Raw genomic sequence first — 19,373 nt, forward strand, 5'->3', positions numbered from 1 at the left:
AGGACTTTCCCTGACAAATGGGGACAATTTATCATGCTGAGATTTAACAATCAGTCAATAAGGTACACTGGTAATATTATACACTTTTGTCTAGTACAAGGGTGTAGCAGAGAACAAGTTGATTGTTCAAGACCACAATGTGAGTTCATGATAAAGATAATACATAAACTTCAGACCTGAAAAGTTACAGTTCATAGAACAGTGGTTCTTAATCTGTGGGTTCCCAGGTGTTTTGGCCCACAGCTCCCAGAAATCCCAGCCAGTTTACCAGCTGCAGGCAAAATGTCAGGAGAAAATGTTTCTAGAACATGACCATATAGACCAGTGGATCTCAACCTGGGATACCCAGATGTTTTTGGCCTTCAACTCCCAGAAACCCTAACAGCTTGTAAACTGGCTGGGATTTCTGGGAGTTGTAGGCCAAAAACATCTGGGGACCCCAGGCTGAGAACCACTGATATAGACAGAAAAACCTACAACAACCCAGTTTACCAGCTCTAAGGATTTCTGGGAGTTGAAGGCCAAAACATCTGAGAACCCATAGGTTGAGAACCTCTGACATAGAAGATCGAATGAGGGAAGAAAAGAAGAATGCATATTCCATGTAATACCCCTTTGGAAAAAGTACTTTAAAAAATATTTGATATTTCCTTAGAGGTATGGGCTTTAGCAATCATACTTGCATATTAAGTCCATTTTCTTCATGACCATTCACACAAGGAAGCGGGCAAAATGCAAGATACACAGTAGAGGTCAATATGCTATAAGAAACAATTACCATTCAACATTTCAGAAATAGCTTTTCTAAATCTATGTTAAATGTTTTGTCTGCTTTGACTCCCCTGCAAAATACATTTTTCAGACATGTGGCTTACCATTACAAATGTATAATCTTATGCAACAAGAACTAGAGACTTTGGGGCTGTGAATATTTTTGATGCTTAGCTTAAGAACTCTAGAAACAAAGCCCCAACTTTTTTAAAAAGCCATCATTCTTGAAGTGTATTCAGCTCACAAATTTTGCCTTTATCCATAATGTTCAGAATGTACCAGTTTCCTTCCTTTCTGTGATTGTACTTTCAAGAATTTACCAAGCATTTTTTTTTTCAAGGCAGGGAGGTCGGTGGAGAAAATATCAGCCAAATAAGAATTTTAGACTCTGGGAAATGTAGCTTTTTACTGACTAGGAAGACTTTTTTTCAAAAAAAATTTGACAGTTCCCAGTCAATTTAAGCTTTAAAAAATAGTTCCAGATTTCACACTAGAGACTTCTAAAATGCCCAGAGGCTGAAGTGGTGACCCAAACTATTTTAGCTCTTTGTTATTCCAATATCTTTAATGAAGCATATGGGCAGGGAGAGCTGTACTTCTCAGCTTCCAGAATAGGGACTATATTGTTTGGATAAAGCAGTCTAGTATCTGGAAGATTTGAAAGAGCCCCTTTCTGGCACTCCAGACTGCCCATCTCCATCAGGCTCTCCATGCAAAGTATGGAAAATGTTTTATTTATTTATTTCATATCAAAAGCATTGCATAAATTAGTATAAAACTGATAAAATTAGATGGAGCGCAGGTGGCTAAACATCTTCTGACCAAAAATGGTATTGTCTGTAGCCTCCAACAATTCTTCCTCTGTACATGAGGCAGGGCATTGTTGCCAAACATACAGATGTGGAGTTGTCTGTTCTGCTCCACAGTCACATAAGGTGTGGGATTCTTTTAGGTAGTGCCATTTTGCCCGGTTGTCTTTTGATCTGCCTACTCCACTTTCGAGTCTGTTCAGGGACTTCCAAGTTTCCTTCCTTTTTTATGGAAAAGGTAGGAAAGTAGGAGGAAAGGCAAAAACGAAAGACAAAAACCTGGTAATGGTGAAGGACTTACCCAGTTCTCCTTCCAATCCTGGAGAATTCTCAATTTACAAAGAGTTATCCAAAATGTCCTAAAAATATTGAACCTATTCTGAACCCATTATGAAATTCATGTAAGAAAGGGAAATTATTTTTAGTTGGCTGTATGTCACCATCTCAGAACATGATCTCATAAAGTTTACTGTTACAAGTAATAAAGAATTTGTAGCACAGTAGCTAGTGATTTATGTTAAGCGTAAAATATACCCATGCCAAATAGCAGTAGTCAAGATCTGCATTTAGTATGGAAGAAAGATGATCAAACAGCAGTTATTCTATGTCAACTAAGTCGCTAAGTGACCTTTCAGAATCATAACTTCAGATTTCATAGAAAATGCCTGGATACAAGGTCAGTAAACTAAGTTTATACAGATGTGTACAATCAAATCTACTGGGTCAGATTTATATTACAAAAAGGCAAACACACATGTGTATTTATGGTGTTCTGGCTTTCATCACACAATTTCAGTCTGTAGACTGTCAACTTGGTCTCGATTTACTACTCTCTAAGTTTAGACTTTTTCTCAGGCAAACCTTCTTTGCAGAGACAATATAGCAGTTAAGACACATGCAAAGACATGCAGGATCTTCTTGAGCCCCCCATATATTTTGTAGTCTCCTAGCCTCCAAAAGGGAATAGTTATTGCCATGTATACCTATTGATGCTGAGTCCAAGCTCTAGAAAGATCTGTACCTCCAGTTGGCAGACTTTCAGAAATGACTTTCTTGTATTTTATTTCTCCACCACCCCATTTCTCTCGCTACACTAAAATATACATATGTAATTAATTGTCTACAAAAAAATTGAAATTGTTTTTAAAGTCAATCAGATACAATTACTTCAGGTATAACAAACTCAATGAGAACATGCTTAACTTGGCAAATTTGAATCCTTCCTATAAATAAGATTACTTCTGAAACACTAACAAGTTTAATTTTGCTGCTTTTGCCAATTAGATGCTCTTAAGATACTTCGGGCTGTGATTCTCACAATCCCCAACCAGTATGGCTCTTGTGTTTTTATTGCACTGTGGTTAGAATGAAATCTTTGTCTGATTTTCCTTTCAGCATAAATTGCATGTAATTGATCATAATTCCCCAGCATCTATTTTTATTATTCTGTTCTTAGAAGAGAAGATTGCACCATTATCCGATGGATCAGACTTTAATTAATATACTGATGAAATATTTTACTTAAATAAATGCTTGTTCCAAACATCCCAATGAAAATCTGAAAGAAGAATATAGTTAGAACTTCAATATTTTCTCAAGAAGCTTTGCATTTCTGTTATTAAAAAGAAATCTTTGGTGACAAAAAATATGCAAGAAGTTTGAAAAGATATCCTCAATGTGATATCCTTTTAAATATTTAAAAATAGATATCATGTCTTATTCCAACCTTCTCTTTTTCAAACTACACATATCCAACTTCATCAGCCATTTCTCATAGGGCTTGGCCTTCAAACCTTGACCACCTTGGTCACCCTCCTGAGGAAAAATTCCAGCTTGTCAATATCTTTCTTGAATTGTATTGCCTAGAACTGAACACAATATTCCAGGTGAGGTCTGTCGAAAGCAGAATACAGTGTGACTATTACTTCTCTTTATCTAGATACTACGCTCCCATTAATACATTCTACTACCTCGTTGGCTTTTTTAGTTGCAACATCACACTGCTGACACATGTACAGGTTGTGATCTACTAAGACTCCTAAATCTCTTCCACATTAACTGTTTTTTAAAGTCAGGTGTCACTGATTCTACATCTGTTCATTTCATTTTTTTTCTGCCTAAGAGCAGTACCATACATTTCTCCCTGTTGAATTTCATTGTGTTAGTTTTGTCCCATCTCTCTAATCTGTTAAACTCAGTATCTTGTCCTCTGGGATATTAGCAACCCCTCTCAATTTGGTATCATCTGCAAATTTCATAAACATGCCCTCTATTTCATCAGTCAAATCATTGATAAAGATGTTGAATAGCACTACGCCTAGGTCAGAACTCTATGGTATCATACTGGTCACTTCTCTCCAGGATGAAGAGGAGCCATTGGTAATCACCTTTTGGTTTCAGCTTGGTAACTGTCAAATAAACATCACTGCCAACTAAAAGTCAATGATAAATTTGATTTAATCATAAATCTGTTAATTTTTCTTACAAAGGTACAAAGTATTGAGAAAATCAGCTGTGGCAGTGTCCTAAAAGGTCTCTCCAGCTGCCTGTTCTCATTGCATCCTATAACTTGCAGATTTACCTATCTACTGCTTCTCAGAAAACCTTCAGTTGGGATACTGCCCCCCAGAAAATATGATGATATTGATAATGATAATGATAATAATAATCATCATAAAATGTATTTATTACTCACATCTTGAGGTGGGGTTATAGTCGCAGGAGTGACATTGGTGACAGCTGATAATATCTAACTATAGTGAAAGAGTCGGTGATACAGGATTTTGACTTTTACTATGCATCCATTTTCTTTTATTGTAAGGCTTTTCGAACAGAAAATCTGTATGTAACTATTTGAACAAAGTCAATATTATTCTCAGCCAATATTGCTTCCTCCCAACAAGAGCAAAGGCATCCATATTTTCAACAATAAAGGAGTATCTACATTCCCTTCTTAAAAGTGCAACCTTTTCATTGGGAAAGACCTTTTGATTCCAACCAACTTTGGGGAACTGCAGTACTCATAAATGAATATATTTTAAATGTTAACTCTTTGGGTAGCTTAATATCTTTTTTTTTCATTTTTGCTTATTTTTCTAAATTCACCTGTTTTTAAAGATGTATTTCATTTTTACCTGAAAGCGGTAAGTCCCAAATTGGAAAAGGCAATACACATGCACAAACATAAAACTCTGCCCCTTTCTTCTAATCTGGTACGGTTGTGGTGTTAAGTGTAATTGATGATTATGTGGAGTCAAAGTTTCTCTGGAATCCACTGAGAGTAATGCAGTGCTGAAAAATGCACATCCTGATATGTATCCCCCCCCCCCCCCCCAGAAACCAATGCCCTCACTGCGGGAGAAGATGCAGTTCAAGAACAAGGCTCCACAGTCACCTACGGACCCACCACCAGTACACTGATCCTGGAAGACTATCCTACTTGGACAACGAGGGATCGGCCAGAATAAGTAAGTAATGTATTCTCCTCTTCATTTGCCAAAGTTGTGCCTTTTGCCATCAGTTCACCCCACCTCCCAATAAGACAAATTGAGTTGGATACAGCTGCTGGAAATAACTTGAACTCAAGATAATTGGTTGCTTCTACGCAGACACCAATTTCAGAATTAGAAAGATAACCTGCTAGATTACTTATAGAAATCCCAATATACCCAGAAGATTTAAAGGCATCTAAATACACCAAATGAAACAAGACTGAGCTGTGTTCAATTGTGCTCAGTTTTTTATTAGCAGCCATGTGCTATATAAATCTTGTCTCTAAAACCAAGATTATAGCCATTATGAGAAACAAAAGAATGGCTGCTTATGAAATTGATGCTAAGAAGAAACTTCTCTACCAATTTAGTCCTCTGATTTGAGCTGTTGGTCATTTTAGAGTTTTTCTGCAATGCAAATTATTTTCACTACTAATGAGTAAGCACAGTTTGCCTTACTGTGGGATGAATGACAGGTGGCAGATAGGTTCATAAAGCCACTTCTGAACTGGACTTCAAGCCAAAGTTAGGTATTCAGCTGGCATGTAACTTAATTCTAGGTTTAATGACGTGAGCAGAGAAAGTGTAGATATGATGATTATATGGGTGGAAGAAAATGAGCCTTTGAAGTTTCCCCATTACTAGCCATTATTTATAATGACACCTCTTCCATGCAGTGATTGCATACACACCCTGGCTTCACAAACCAACATACAGTCCATTTGCAAGTCTCATTACTGCCTCTCCCCCACAAGGAATGCAGAAGCCATATGATAAGTCTATTCCCTCTGCTTTTTCTATTAAGGCTCCCGTTCAAACTGCTTGGCTCTCCATGGCATTGCTATTACAGGATTTCCTCTCCAGCTGCACTTGTAGGAGTCACCTGCCCATTCTGCCCCAGGGCCCACACCTGTCCATTTCCCTCTTCTCCCTGCTTATTTTTAAAAATTAAGAAGGTCTCTCTCTCTCTCTCTCTTTTGCCATATCCCTTTTCAGATACCGAGTACCACATGGGCAAGTACAGTTTGTGTACATCCCTTCCCCGCCCTCCCCCTTCAAGGTCCAATTTCATTATGCGGATAGTCAGACCATGGCTGAGATACCACTGTTCTTTCCCTTGCAGCTGCCAACTGCATACTGCAAGCAGTTCCCTCACCAAAACCAGTTGTTTGAGGAGTGAGTTAAGTGTTAAACCATCTTAAAAAGAGCAGCATTGACAGAAACACACAAAAAATGCAGCATACTATGCTAAAATGTTTAAAAATCAAGATAGAGGAAGAAGGGGGAAAAGTCAACATACATGAAAGGATGAGAATTTAAGAAGATGGCAGAGGGATTTTGCCAATGTCTGATTTAAATACTAAAATGTAAATAAGCAATCACCTTCTACAAATACTAATTCACAAATTACCATTGTTGTTGAAGGCTTTCATGGCTGGATCACTGGGTTGTTGTGAATTTTGGGGCTGTATTATTATTATTATTATTATTATTATTAGTTACTCATCTCTTTTCATGAATGGTGGTGACTTACTACTACTACTACTACTACTACTACTATATTTATATCCCACTTTTTCTCTCCACAAAGGGACTCAAGGTGATTTACATTAAAAGCATTTCAATACAAATTAAAATCTACAAATATTCAAGCATTAAAACAGAATTGATTATGTATTGTCGAAGGCTTTCATGGCCAGAATCACTAGGTTGTTGTAGGTTTTTCAGGCTATATGGCCATGTTCTAGAAGCATTCTCTCTTGACATTTTGCCTGTATCTATGGCAGGCATCCTCAGCGGTTGTGAGGTCTGTTGGAAACTAGGAAAATTGTGTTTATATATCTGTGGAAAGTCCAGGGTGGGAGAAAGAACTCTTGCCTGTTGGAGCTAGGTGTGAATGTTTCATTTGGCCACCTTGATTAGCATTTGATGGCCTGACAGTTTTTAGGTGTGGCTTGTTACTGCCTGGGGGAATCCTTTGTTGAGAGGTGATTAGTTGTTCCTGGTTTTTTCTTGTCTGGAGTTCCCCTGTGTTTGAGTTTTGTTTTTTATTTACTGTTATAATTTTAGTGTTTTTTTTAAATACTGGTAGCCAGATTTTGTTCATTTTCATGGTTTCTTCCTTTTTGTTGAAATTGTCCACATGTTTGTGGATTTCAATGGCTTCTTTATGTAGACCCACATGGTAGTTGTTAGAGTGGTCCAGCATTTCTGTGTTCTCAAATAATATGCTAAGTAATCTCAAATAATATGCCATGTCCAGGTTGGTTCATCAGGTGCTCTGCTATGGCTGATTACTCAAACACAGGGGTACTCCTGACACGAAACAATCAGGAATAGCTAATCACCTCTCAACAAAGGATTCCCATGGTCATACAGCCCAAAACACCTACAACAACCCAGAATTAATTATCATTGGTATTAATAAATTAAGTTTAAATCCATAAAAACATATTCAAAACTAAAAACCACAGCAGCCCAACTATGTCTTACAAATCTCCTTCTTTAAAAGGAACAGCAACTTATTAAAATACATGTACAATCACACACAAAACCCAGTTAAAACATGAGTTTTTTAAAAATGTATCTATTCAATACACATTAATACATATGAGTGTTATTATTGCTACCACTCCTACTACATAATTTTGCCCACATGCTGCCATATTTACTCTTTTAACAACTCTGCTCACAGAAATCATGCTGAATAACATCCAAGCTGTTTGTCTAGACATGGTACTTGAGTGTCACTTTTAAGCAACTGTTGTTGTCTTGACTCACATGTGACTTAGTCACCAACTCAAAGCAAAAAAAAAAACCAATTGACCCAGAATCACAAAATGTAATCCATGATGCTGGACCCAACTGCAATAATCAGGGACCATCACAATCCAAGACACTTTAAATTATTCTACTCCAAATTAAGACACCAGGGATTGCAGACTCAAACCCAGGCTGTGTGGAATCACTACACTTGCCCACACAGTTTTTACATCTCACAATTCACTACTATAGATACTATAGATACCATGCCACTCAAACAAAAGGACAATAGTTTAGATTCTGGGCTACAGCCCTATCCCACTAAGGAGCTCCATTTCCTCCAACAAAGGCATGTGGAGAGGTTCTTTCAGGAAAGCAGTCCTCTTCAGAACTTGTCTCTTCCCTGGGATCTGTCCAGAGTACTGAAAGGTCTGTCTCTGACCTCTCTTGCTTTCAAGAGAATACAAACAAAACGTATGATAGTGCCTTATTCCAGCTATGTAATCTAGTGTCCTACCCAGGATGCTTCATCTAGACTTTGCTGAATTACCTCCACACTCTCACAGAACTATTATATGGCCTGGTTAAATGATCAAAGACAACTCTAAATCTTATTTCGAGCATCCCAAGGAAGAAGAATGGCTCTTTGTCAGAAATAATGTCCTGATTTGGCGCACAGCAAGGAAATGGTCCAAACACTACCATGGAGGAAGTATTAATTTCTTAATGCTGCAAACATTTCAAACACTGTCCTAGTTAACACTGTACACCTAAGATGGAATTTGGATTTTTCCCTCTTCTCAAACATAGAATTTCTACATAAGTGGCGACATGAAGACAGTTTTCCCTAAGTGGTTCAGGGTTCACTGCATTGATGAGGAAGTTTCACATCAATAAATAAACCAAATTCATGGACCCACCATATAAATAGGATGAAAACAATCAAATGAAAGTCAAAATATGAAATGGAAACAGAAGATAGATAATATAGATTTCAAATGTTTCTTTCAAGTTCAAAGGATTGCCTCTCAAATGAGGCAGTGAACAACCTGATGGAGCTGCTTTAGTAGAAACAGAGGGAAATGAAAAGAAAAGTGGATCCAATAGCTTGGCAGTAGTAAGAAATGGGGAAAATGGAGCTTTAATATGAGCAAAGAAAAGCAGAAATGTCATATCACATGTCCACTACCCAGAAGATAAGTTTGTAAAAGAGATAGTGTATATCCTCTTTTATCCATTTTATGACTGCAAGCTTTTCCCCTTAGGGTACTGATGTGGGTAAACAAAGATGGGACGTCTGAAACTTTCGGTTGTCATCAAGTATGTCTCTCAGACCTAAAGTATGGACTCAATTATGCAAAAGTTCAAATAATTCATGAAAAATTGGGTTATTTTGGTATAAAAGGGGTCAGATTTGAATAGTGTCACTCACCTGGACAAGAAGAGTTTCCCCTGAAGTTTCAAGTCAGCGGCACAGTCATCTGATTGACAGTTCCTCTCAAACACAGTCTAGAAGAATGAAAAATAATAATTAATAGGGAGGTAATAAGAAATTGGACACAGGTAAATTCTTGCCTGGATGTATAAAAACAGGCAAATGCTTCTCAAGAAACTCAGTCAACTGGGGCAGAACCCTTGTAGAACCTTTTGAGGCAAATGCAATAGGAGAACCATCCAAGTATGGACCACATTGCTTCCATTATCACAGAGATTATACTATGTAATAAAATTTGAAAAGTTTTCTGTTCTTGGTTTGAAAGTGTGATTTCCTGCTTAACAACAATAGTTGTTATACTCCAGAAACTTTGTTTTTGTGGTTACCACAAATTATGTTGAATGGGTTGAGACTCTATGAGATATTCTTTGAAAAACTATAGCAAAATGTGCTTCAGGATGTCCAACAGAAACAAAGTTTTTCCAGTTTACTAACCTTTTCCCATGTTTTTATGACAGAACCAATTAGGAAATGACATTTATAACCCAGGAACAAAAACCTTACAACAAAAACAATGATGACAAAAGAGTGAGAGACCAGAAACCAAGCAACCAAGCTTGGCTAGGAAGTTCTGTAAGTGCTTTCCAATTAGCAAAGATTTATGCCATCACAGAACCATCTCCACCGCAATATGCTCATAGAACCATAGAATATGAGTTGGAAGAGACCACAATAACCATCAAGCCCAATCCTTAGCCATGCAGGAACACACGATCAAAGCACTCCTGACAGATAGACTTCTAGTCTCTGCTTAAAAAGCTCCAGAATAGAAGACTCCACCACACTGCTAGGAAACATATGCCAAGGCTGAACAGGTTCTACTGGTATACACAACCTGGCAATAGTTCTGGAGATATGCTGAATCCCCATAATCGAATCTCGTCATTCCCCCGATACATCCCTCATGTGTCACTCAATAGTTGTTCAAGGAAAGGAAGATGACTCTTCAGAGCAACTCATGCACTAGCAGCAGAGACACAGCTGGGCAATAAGTGTTGCTCTGCCAGAGAATCTATACACACACACACACACACACACACATCAGCTGGCATTCTGTGAGTGACATAGTCATGAGTAAGTGACACTATTCATGTGGGGAAATTCTCATAGCAAAACATGCATATTCTGCTAATAGTGCCAGAAGGAGAGTTATGCACACAGTAATCTTGCACATTGTGCTTATATTTATTTACAGTATTTATTTACAGTATTTATATTCCACCCTTCTCACCCCGCAGGGGACTCAGGGCAGATTACAATGTACACATATATGGCAAATATTCAATGCCAAGACACACAACATAGACAAGACAGTCAGAGGCTATTTAACTTTTTCTGGCCGCCAGGGCAGCTGTCGCTTTCATCGTCCATCTGCGACACTGAAGAAGTACTTCCGCATTCCCCACATGCTTTTTGCTGGAGTGCATTGCTGGAGTCTTTTTATGGCCTCGTAAATTTTGTTAAATTAGCCTCCCCACACATAGGTGGTATCTAAATTTCCTACTTGACAGATGCAACTGTCTTTCGGGTTGCAAAGGTCGACAACAAACTACACAATTGGTCGGATCCTCACTCCGACCCGGGCTGGCTTTGAACTCATGACCTTTTGATCAGAAGTGATCTTAATGCAGCTGACACTCAGCCAGCTGCGCCACAATCCCGGTGCTTGCAGTTATACACTGGAGTTCGAAACAACAGCACTCAGTCATAGTTATGTGCTATGCAATGTGGCTATTCTTGCAAAACTTGGACCGCAGGGATAACTTCCCAAGAACAGGATTGCTCTGTCCATTGTTTATAGCTTACTGTTTCAGCTCTGCATAGATTGTTATATGTTTGTATTTGTATGGCTTTCATGCCACAACATTTGCTGATTAAAGTCACCTTGAAACTGAACTGAAATTAAAATTTATTGATTCTGTAGGGTGCCTCCCCATAAATTCCCTGAACACCAGGTAGGTAGGTAGAATTTATTTTTTGTAGGGAAAAAATGTTTAGAAATATTTTTAAAAATGGGCTAATAAAGAGAACCATAAAGGAAACTATATTCCTTGGACAGGTTTAAATGTGAGACACATTAACAATAAAAAAATCATCTCTGCCTGATCAAGATTCCCCTTCCTTCTTACATCTATTAATCACAAAGCAAAGTTGCTTTTTACTGCAAATGGACAGCCCCTTAGCTATTTATAGAGCACATCTAATAAAACATATCTCATGAATCCCAACACATGCACCTGATCTTATCTCACTGGTGGCAAGTAATTAACATTCCTGAACACTTTCCAGGATTTAATTACATGGGCTGGCTATAAGACAAAGTAATTGGCAGAGTATTTCCACAGAGAGCCATAGCAGGTGAAGCAGATGAGAATGAATTCCTTAAGAGCTATAAATGTAACAAGAAATCTTCTATTAAACAAACCAGACATGCTAATGTAAGAGGTGAACAGGAACAGCTGTGAAATTCCTCAGGGTGATGGGAAAGCATTCAGTTCCATGAAGATGGTAGTATTGTTCACAGAAAGATCTGGTTTTACCTATGGAACCGGTGGAATATATGAGGGTCGAATGAAAAGTAATGCCTCCACTGGGTTGTTGTAGGTTTTTTCGGGCTACACGGCCATGGTTGAGAGGCATTCTCTCCTGATGTTTCGCCTGCATCTATGGCAAGCATCCTCAGAGGTAGTGAAGTCTGTTGGAACTAGGAAAAAGGGTTTATATATCTGTGGAATGACGAGGGTGAGACAAAGGACTCTTGTCTGCTGGAGCTAGGTGTGACTACTTCAACCAGAGAAATCAGCCATAGCAGAGCACCTGTTGAACCAACCTGCACACAGCATTTTCAGAACACAGAAATGCTGGACCACTCTCACAACCACCATGTCAGACTACACAGAGAAGCCATTGAAATACACAAGCATGTGGACAATTTCAATAGAAAGGAGGAAACCATGAAAATGAACAAAATCTGGCTACCAGTATTAAAAAAAACTCTAAAATTGCAACAGCACAACAACAGAAGGGAAACAAACAAGGACATTTTATCACCTCTCAACAAAAGTTGGCTCCAGATACTGTCGGGCCATTATATGCTAATCAAGGTGATCAGTTGAAACATTCACACCTAGCTCCAGCAGACAAGAGTCCTTTGTCTCACCCTGGTCATTCCACAGATATATAAACCCTTTTTCCTAATTCCAATAGACCTCACTATCTCTGAGGATGCTTGCCATAGATGCAGTCGAAACATCAGGAGGGAATGCCTCTAGACCATGGCCATATAGCCTGAAAAAAACTACAACAACCCAGTGATTTCGGCCATGAAAGCCTTCGACAATACATTAATGCCTCCACCTTCGTTACTTGGGTTTGGATAGGAATATTTTAATAAATCAAATGCAGAAATAATCCCTAGAATGTGCTCTTTAACTAACACTATTCACTTTTCCACATAGTCACCAGACAATTGGATACATTTCTGCCAACGATGAATCCATTACGGAAGAAGTTGACACTCTGTTTCCGCAACTCATTGGACACAGATCTTCCGATAGCCAAGCAAAGCAATAATGTGACCCACACATTCTTGTGAAATGCCGATTATGCTTGAAATTTCTCTCTGAGTGATACGATTATCATCGTGAATCAATCTGTTAACCTTTTGCTTGTGAAACTCGGTGGTTGCTGTCACAGGACGTCCACCTCTTTGCCACGCAAGTCATATATTCCCACCTCAACATCTTTAAATTTACTCGCCCAATGACGCACAGTACTCACATCAACACAATCACCATAAACAGCTTGCATTCTCTGATGAATCTCTTTTGGGGTGTCACCTTCTGCTGTCAAGAATTCAATGACTGCATGTTGCTTAAGTCGCATTGACCGACCATCTGTGCAGAGTTCCATACCTCGCACTTTAACAACACAACCGTTCAATGCTAAGGCTTCCCAACAAAATGGAACTGTAGAGGAGAGTCTACTGAACAAGCCAGTACCTGCCGCATACCAGTACTGCCATCTGTTGAGGAGTTATGAAGGTAGAGGCGTTATTTTTCATTCAACCCTCGTAAATATAGGAACCTATGGAAACCCTATACAAGCAATGGATAGAATAAATTGTGATAATCTCCTAGCCAAAGCAGGATGATCACAATTCAAGAAAAAATGAAGTCTTTGGTTACTGAAAACAATACTTTTCACATTCACCCAGCCATACCAGCACCTTAGTCATTACAAAATCCAGAATGACAACAAATACTCAGGGTGCATTGAACATATCATATATGATTATAAACTTCTAATATTGAAGCAGGCTTTATATCACCATTATTATCAACGCCCCTTATAAAAATGTCTATTGAGGCAAGCATGAAAGCTAAAGTAGGATAAGAGTTGAATCCCATTCAAATACTATATGTATTCCTTCTGCCTCCCTAATTTCAGAGTTTTTCGAGTGTGCAACTACTTCTGTTCAAATTCAGATCTGAATTAATTCCAGCTCCAGCTTTCCCTCCCACTTACTGACCCGATTTGTTGAAGGACAAACCATTTCAAAGTTCATCTCTGTCCAATTATATTATAATGCTGGGCGGTTGAAAGGTTTCCTGGCATGGAAAATGGCCATTCCCATCAATTCACCCAAAGCATTCATTTCTGGCATGTGAGACCAGGTAAATATTTATGGGTGGGACAAACACATTAGAGATTCCATTCACTCAAAGGTGGAGTTGAAAATATTTTGAATTGAACAAGGAGGGAAGGAAGGGGAAAATTGCTTTTCCTGTAATAAAGGAAGATTTGTATCTTGGTCAAATGGGGAGTGTTACAGACTCCTGCTATCTGTTCTATCTAGAGTTCTCACTACTCAATAATTTTCTGCTACAGGATACAGATACAATCCCGCATCGTTATTTTCTTCCTAATCTTTAGTACAGGTCCTATATTAGCCTTCTGAGTTATATAAGGACATGCCTACTTATTATCCTAACTGCTCTCTGGCCATTCCTCACACAGGGTTTCCACACACGTGACTTCTGGCTGCAATGAGACTTTCTTCTATTGTATGAAATATTTCCTTACTGCTTGCAGACCTGAGATGGTAATAATAATAATACTATAATAATAACTTTATTTTTATAGCCAACCAACCATCTCCCCAAGGGGACTCGAGGCAGCTTACAAGGGACAAGCCCAAAATTACAAGTAAAACACAAAAGATTTAAAACATCAGATAAAATGTGAGGTCTTACAACCTCTGAGGGTGCTTGCCATAGATGCAGGCAAAACGTCAGGAGAGAATGCCTCTAGAACATGGCCATACAGCCCGAAAAAACCTACAACAACCCAAAATTCTTGTTATTGTTGATTAGAGCTTGTGCTTCTCAAACTTTGGCCTTCCAGAAGTTTTGGACTTTAGTTCCCAGAATTCTTGACTGTTGACCAAATTGGCTGGAGTCTTCTAGGAAGTGAAGTCCAAAGTAATTGAAAGACCGAAGTTTGAGAGCTGGATTAAAATGGCAGAGCTCACTGGAAAAATGGCAGAGCTCACTTGGGCCAGTCCCTATTTCACAGGATGGTTGTGATGGTAAAAATGGCAAGGGAGACAATGAATTTCACCTTGGGATATAAAAAAATATTATAGATAAAACAACGCAACATATGGACATATCTCCTTAAGTAAATGTAACATGACTGAGTAAATGCAACATTTCAGTTTCACGTCACAGGAATGTAATTTATGCATTACTTTTATCACCATACTAAGAATTTAAAGCCAGGCATTCAGAAAAAAATTAATGCACAGAGTTTGTAATGATGGGCCAAAAACACAAAGTTACAAATTCCACGGCACCTATTGGGCATAAGGTTACACAAGACTGTGCTTTAAGCAAAGCATTTGTGAAATATTTTATTTGTACCTTTAACTGGTGTTTTAAACAGCTTTTCAAGGTGAATTAGCCCCCAAGGCACTTTAGAATAGGAAAGAAAGCATTATAATAAAACTACATAAAACTTTTAAAAGTTGTTTTTATATTACAATAAAACAGAACCATAAGGATTAGAAAATATATGAAGCCTCATTCTTCAGTGGGGGGGGGGGGGGGGGGGAGTCCAAACAAGAATATCAGAAAAACACTGTATAAGGAATGGGCTAATTTTTCCTCCAAGTTCAAGTCAGTAACTTAAGGGTTTCCGAAAAGCAATCCTAAATCTGGCCTCACATGGCAGGGCAAACCATTAGTTCAGAAGCAAGGACACATTTCTTCCTTCTTTTAGAATCCCATGACATTTTCGAGTTTGTTTTACACAATTTCTGACCTGATTTCTCTGAGCCATCTTCTGTCCTCTTTTCCATCGAAGTACAGGCCTCAGCGCAGGTAATTCTTTCTCCTGTTTTGACACAGTATGTTCTCCAAGGCTATACACAGCTTCAAATACAATTGGTGAGATCACATCTTTGACTCTTCTCTGTAGAATTAGAGAGAGAGAGAGAGAGAGAGAACTATATAAGTCAAAGCATGAAGAAGGCTCTCCTTGGAAGCTGGAATATGTAAGGGAAATATCAACAATGCACCATTTCCATGCTCTTTTCCACACCAATATTTATCTCACTTTTTAACCCAGTTTTCCCTATTTACACTTTGAATTGAAATTATGACACTTTCACATTCCAGGCTGGAAGACAGGGGTTAAATTACTGTTAAACATTTTTGTGGTCTCCATATTTCAAATTTTGTGTTTCCTTTGTGGAAACCAAGCGTTCTGCTTCAGCAAAATTCTTTATCTTTGCGACAAAAACTAACTCCGGCAATGCATACAACCGCACTCAAACACTATCTCATAGTTTAACAATAGATAAGGCCATCATTTGCGAATCAAACAATGGTTTCAGAAAAGAAACCATTTGAGACAATTAAACTAAATTTTGTTGTTGGCAGTACAGCTATATAGTATGACAATCTAATCATACCCTGTTACTTACTGCATCAGACTTACATATGCTTAATCATGTGTATGTGCATGTGATGATCTATAAATCAATTATCAGAGTATTTTCACATAATTTTCCTTCTCTTATTCCCTAAAATAGCATTGGCAGTTACAGAAAAGAGTTGTGGAAACAGACATCATTTCAGTAAAACACTGCAGAATAGAATGATCCTGTTCAACCATTCTGTGACCCTCTTTATTTTTGTGACACGCTTATTTCTTAGGGATCTCCCATCTGAGTACTCCATGTCCAATGAGCACAGCTAGTCCTTTGCAAGCTTGAGTTTTTCTGATCTGGAGGAAGGGATCTGATCTGGAGGAAGAATTCATCCTGAATAATTCTGTGCCTTGGACTGTGAGAAGATCCAACCAGTCCATCCTCCAGGAAATAAAGCCTGACTGCTCATTGGAGGGAAGGATACTAGAGACAAAGTTGAAGTACTTTGGCCACATCATGAGGAGACAGCAAAGCCTAGAGAAGACAATTATGCTGGGGAAAGTGGAAGGTAAAAGGAAGAGGGGCCAACCAAGGGCAAGATGGATGGATGGCATCCTTGAAGTGACTGGACTGACCTTGAAGGAGCTGGGGGTGGTGACGGCTGACAGGGAGCTCTGGCGTGGGCTGGTCCATGAGGTCACAAAGAGTCGGAGACGACTGAATGAATGAACAACAACAACAATTCTGTACTTCAACAAATCTCAGGGTCTTCCACTGATGATGCCTCCAATTTGGTAAATTAAGGAATAGTTATTGGTAGAGCCCGCTGTTAACATGTACTAACCTATCCTTGTGGCCTCCAAATGTTTTGAACTACTGCCTACATAATCTCTTATGACTGCAACATCTTTCTGGAGAAGATGGAAGCTCTAGTCCAAAGGACATTGAATTGTAGAAAGCTGTTGTATATAATGGCACCCTGTGGTCAATTCGAAGTCAACTCATCAGAGAACATAAGTAATAAGGTCCAAAGGGTAGGACAGAGGGTAGAATAGCTTTATCTACTTGTCTCTTCTCCAGAAAAAGGCTTTTAACAAAGGAGGAGATCCAATTATTTAACAAAGGAGGAGATCCAATTATTGGTTTTATTTATTTATTTCCAGTATTTCTATCCCGTTCCTTCTCAACCCCCGAAGAGGGACTCGGGATGGCTTACATTTGGCAGAACTTTGATGCCACTACATATAACACAGCAATATAATAACAATTAAAGCAATAAGTAAAACGTTCATTAAACAGTAAAAAAACAGCATTAATAGCTCAATTCTTCCTGATAGAATGGAGTGCTTAATACTTTCTCCTGTTCATCCCCACATCCCAAACACATATCTTCATTTGGCTATTTTTAGCCAAAAAATGTATTAGCAGATCAAATCATAAGCCTTCACTGTTTCATATACTGTAGTATTTACAGCTAACAGAAAACTCTGTTTTATTTCTTTCTTGGTTTAAAGGGCACCATTTGGCAAAATTTGTGCATCCTGACCTGAATAAAGTGTAAGAAGCAGGTGGACGTGCCAAGAGCTGATTAAATTAAATATGACATTTGGAAGAGTGGCTGGCAGCAACCAGACAACCTGTTCTACTCATTGCCTGCAGTTAATGCATGATCCCAGCATTTGGAAGTGAACAAAGAGCAAGAAGCAATTAAGACTCCCCAAAGCAGTGTCCAAGTCCTCGTTCATTTTTGGTAGTGATTGCTGAAGAACCAGAAAGAAAAAGAGAGGTGGACATTTGATTGGACTTTATATCATACCCAACTAGAGAGATTTTGCAGGGCTTTTAGAAGACAATAATGCCAAACGTAAGAGCTCTTGATGAAAAATCTGCCGTGCAACAGCCTATCATGATCCTCTCCTGTGTGGCTTCTTGAGAACATTAGCAGATAGGCCAGGCATAGGCAACTTGGGGGTCACATGCTAGCACTCCCTCTAAGAGGACTGGCTGCCCGGTGATGGAACGAAGGAAGAGAAGGATGAAGGAAAGAGAGAAGGAAGGAAGGACGGGGGGGGGGGGAGGATGGAAGGCGAGAGAGGGAGAGAGGGAAGGAGGGAGGAAAGAGGTAAGGAAGAAAAGACAAAAGGGAAGGAAGAATAAAAGGGTGGAAGTGAAGAATGGGAGGAAGGACGGGAAGGATGAAGGAAAAAAAGAGTAGGCAGGCAGGCAGGCAGGCAGGCAGGCAGGAGAAAGAGGGAGGGAGGGAAAGAGGAATGAAAGACAAAAGGGAGGGAAGGAAGGAAGGAAGGAAGGAAGGGAAGGACAGAAGGAAAAAGAGAAGGAAGAGAGAAAGAGAAGGAAGAGAAAGGGAGGAAAGAGAGAAGGAAGGAGGGACGAAAAGGTGGAAGGGAATAGAGGGAGGGAGAAAGAGAAAAGAGAGGGAGGGGGGAAGAGAGGAAAGACAAAAGGGAAGGAAAGAAGGAAGGAAGGAAGGAAGGAAGGAAGGAAGGAAGGAAGGAAGGAAGGAGAAAGGGAAGAAAGGATGGGCGAAGGGGTGTAAGGGAAAGAAGGCAGGCGAAAGAGACAGATAAGGAAAGAAGGGAAGAAAGGAAAGAGAGAAAGAAGGAAGGGAGGATAGGATGGTGAGAGAGGGGAGGCCCTCAGAAAAGAACCCAAGGGGCCGCATCCGGCCCCCGGGCCCAGGTTTACTCATATCTCAGATTGGGCCATTGTCAAAGGTGAGATGGTCGGACTCCACTGCAATTTAAGCAAGAAAAATGGCTAATATTTACTATCATGCACTAGGAGTAAGCTGAGGTACGTGAGTGCCAAGAGAGATGACACCCTCCAAAAATGTGCCATTATTGGGAGATGTTGATTGCTTCAGAAATTGGCATAAAAGGTCACATAAAAAGGTAAAGGTTTCCCCTGACATTAAGTCTAGTCATGTCCAACTCTGGGGGGTGAAGCTCATCTCCATTTCTAAGTCAAAGAGCCAGCATAGTCCGTAGATGCCTCCAAGGTCATGCGGCTGGTATGACAGCATGGAGTGCCATTACCTTCCTGCCAGAGCGATACCTATTGATCTATTCATATTTGCATGTGTTCAAACT

The 19,373-nt window shown here is 39.2% G+C and overlaps 1 protein-coding gene across 1 annotated transcript in view; it reads right to left on the reverse strand.

The window, feature by feature from the left end:
* Positions 1 to 19,373, reverse strand: part of ITGA9 (integrin subunit alpha 9) — a 313,194-nt gene that overhangs the window by 110,623 nt on the left and 183,198 nt on the right. The window contains exons 16-17 of the mRNA XM_067470189.1: positions 15,654 to 15,803; positions 9,267 to 9,343 (exon numbers count right to left, since the gene is read on the reverse strand). Of these exons, the coding sequence (XP_067326290.1) occupies positions 9,267 to 9,343; positions 15,654 to 15,803 (227 nt within the window). The remainder of the gene's footprint in view (positions 1 to 9,266; positions 9,344 to 15,653; positions 15,804 to 19,373) is intronic.

This window comes from Anolis sagrei, chromosome 6 (genome assembly GCF_037176765.1).
Source record: "Anolis sagrei isolate rAnoSag1 chromosome 6, rAnoSag1.mat, whole genome shotgun sequence".
Taxonomy (NCBI): domain Eukaryota; kingdom Metazoa; phylum Chordata; class Lepidosauria; order Squamata; family Dactyloidae; genus Anolis; species Anolis sagrei.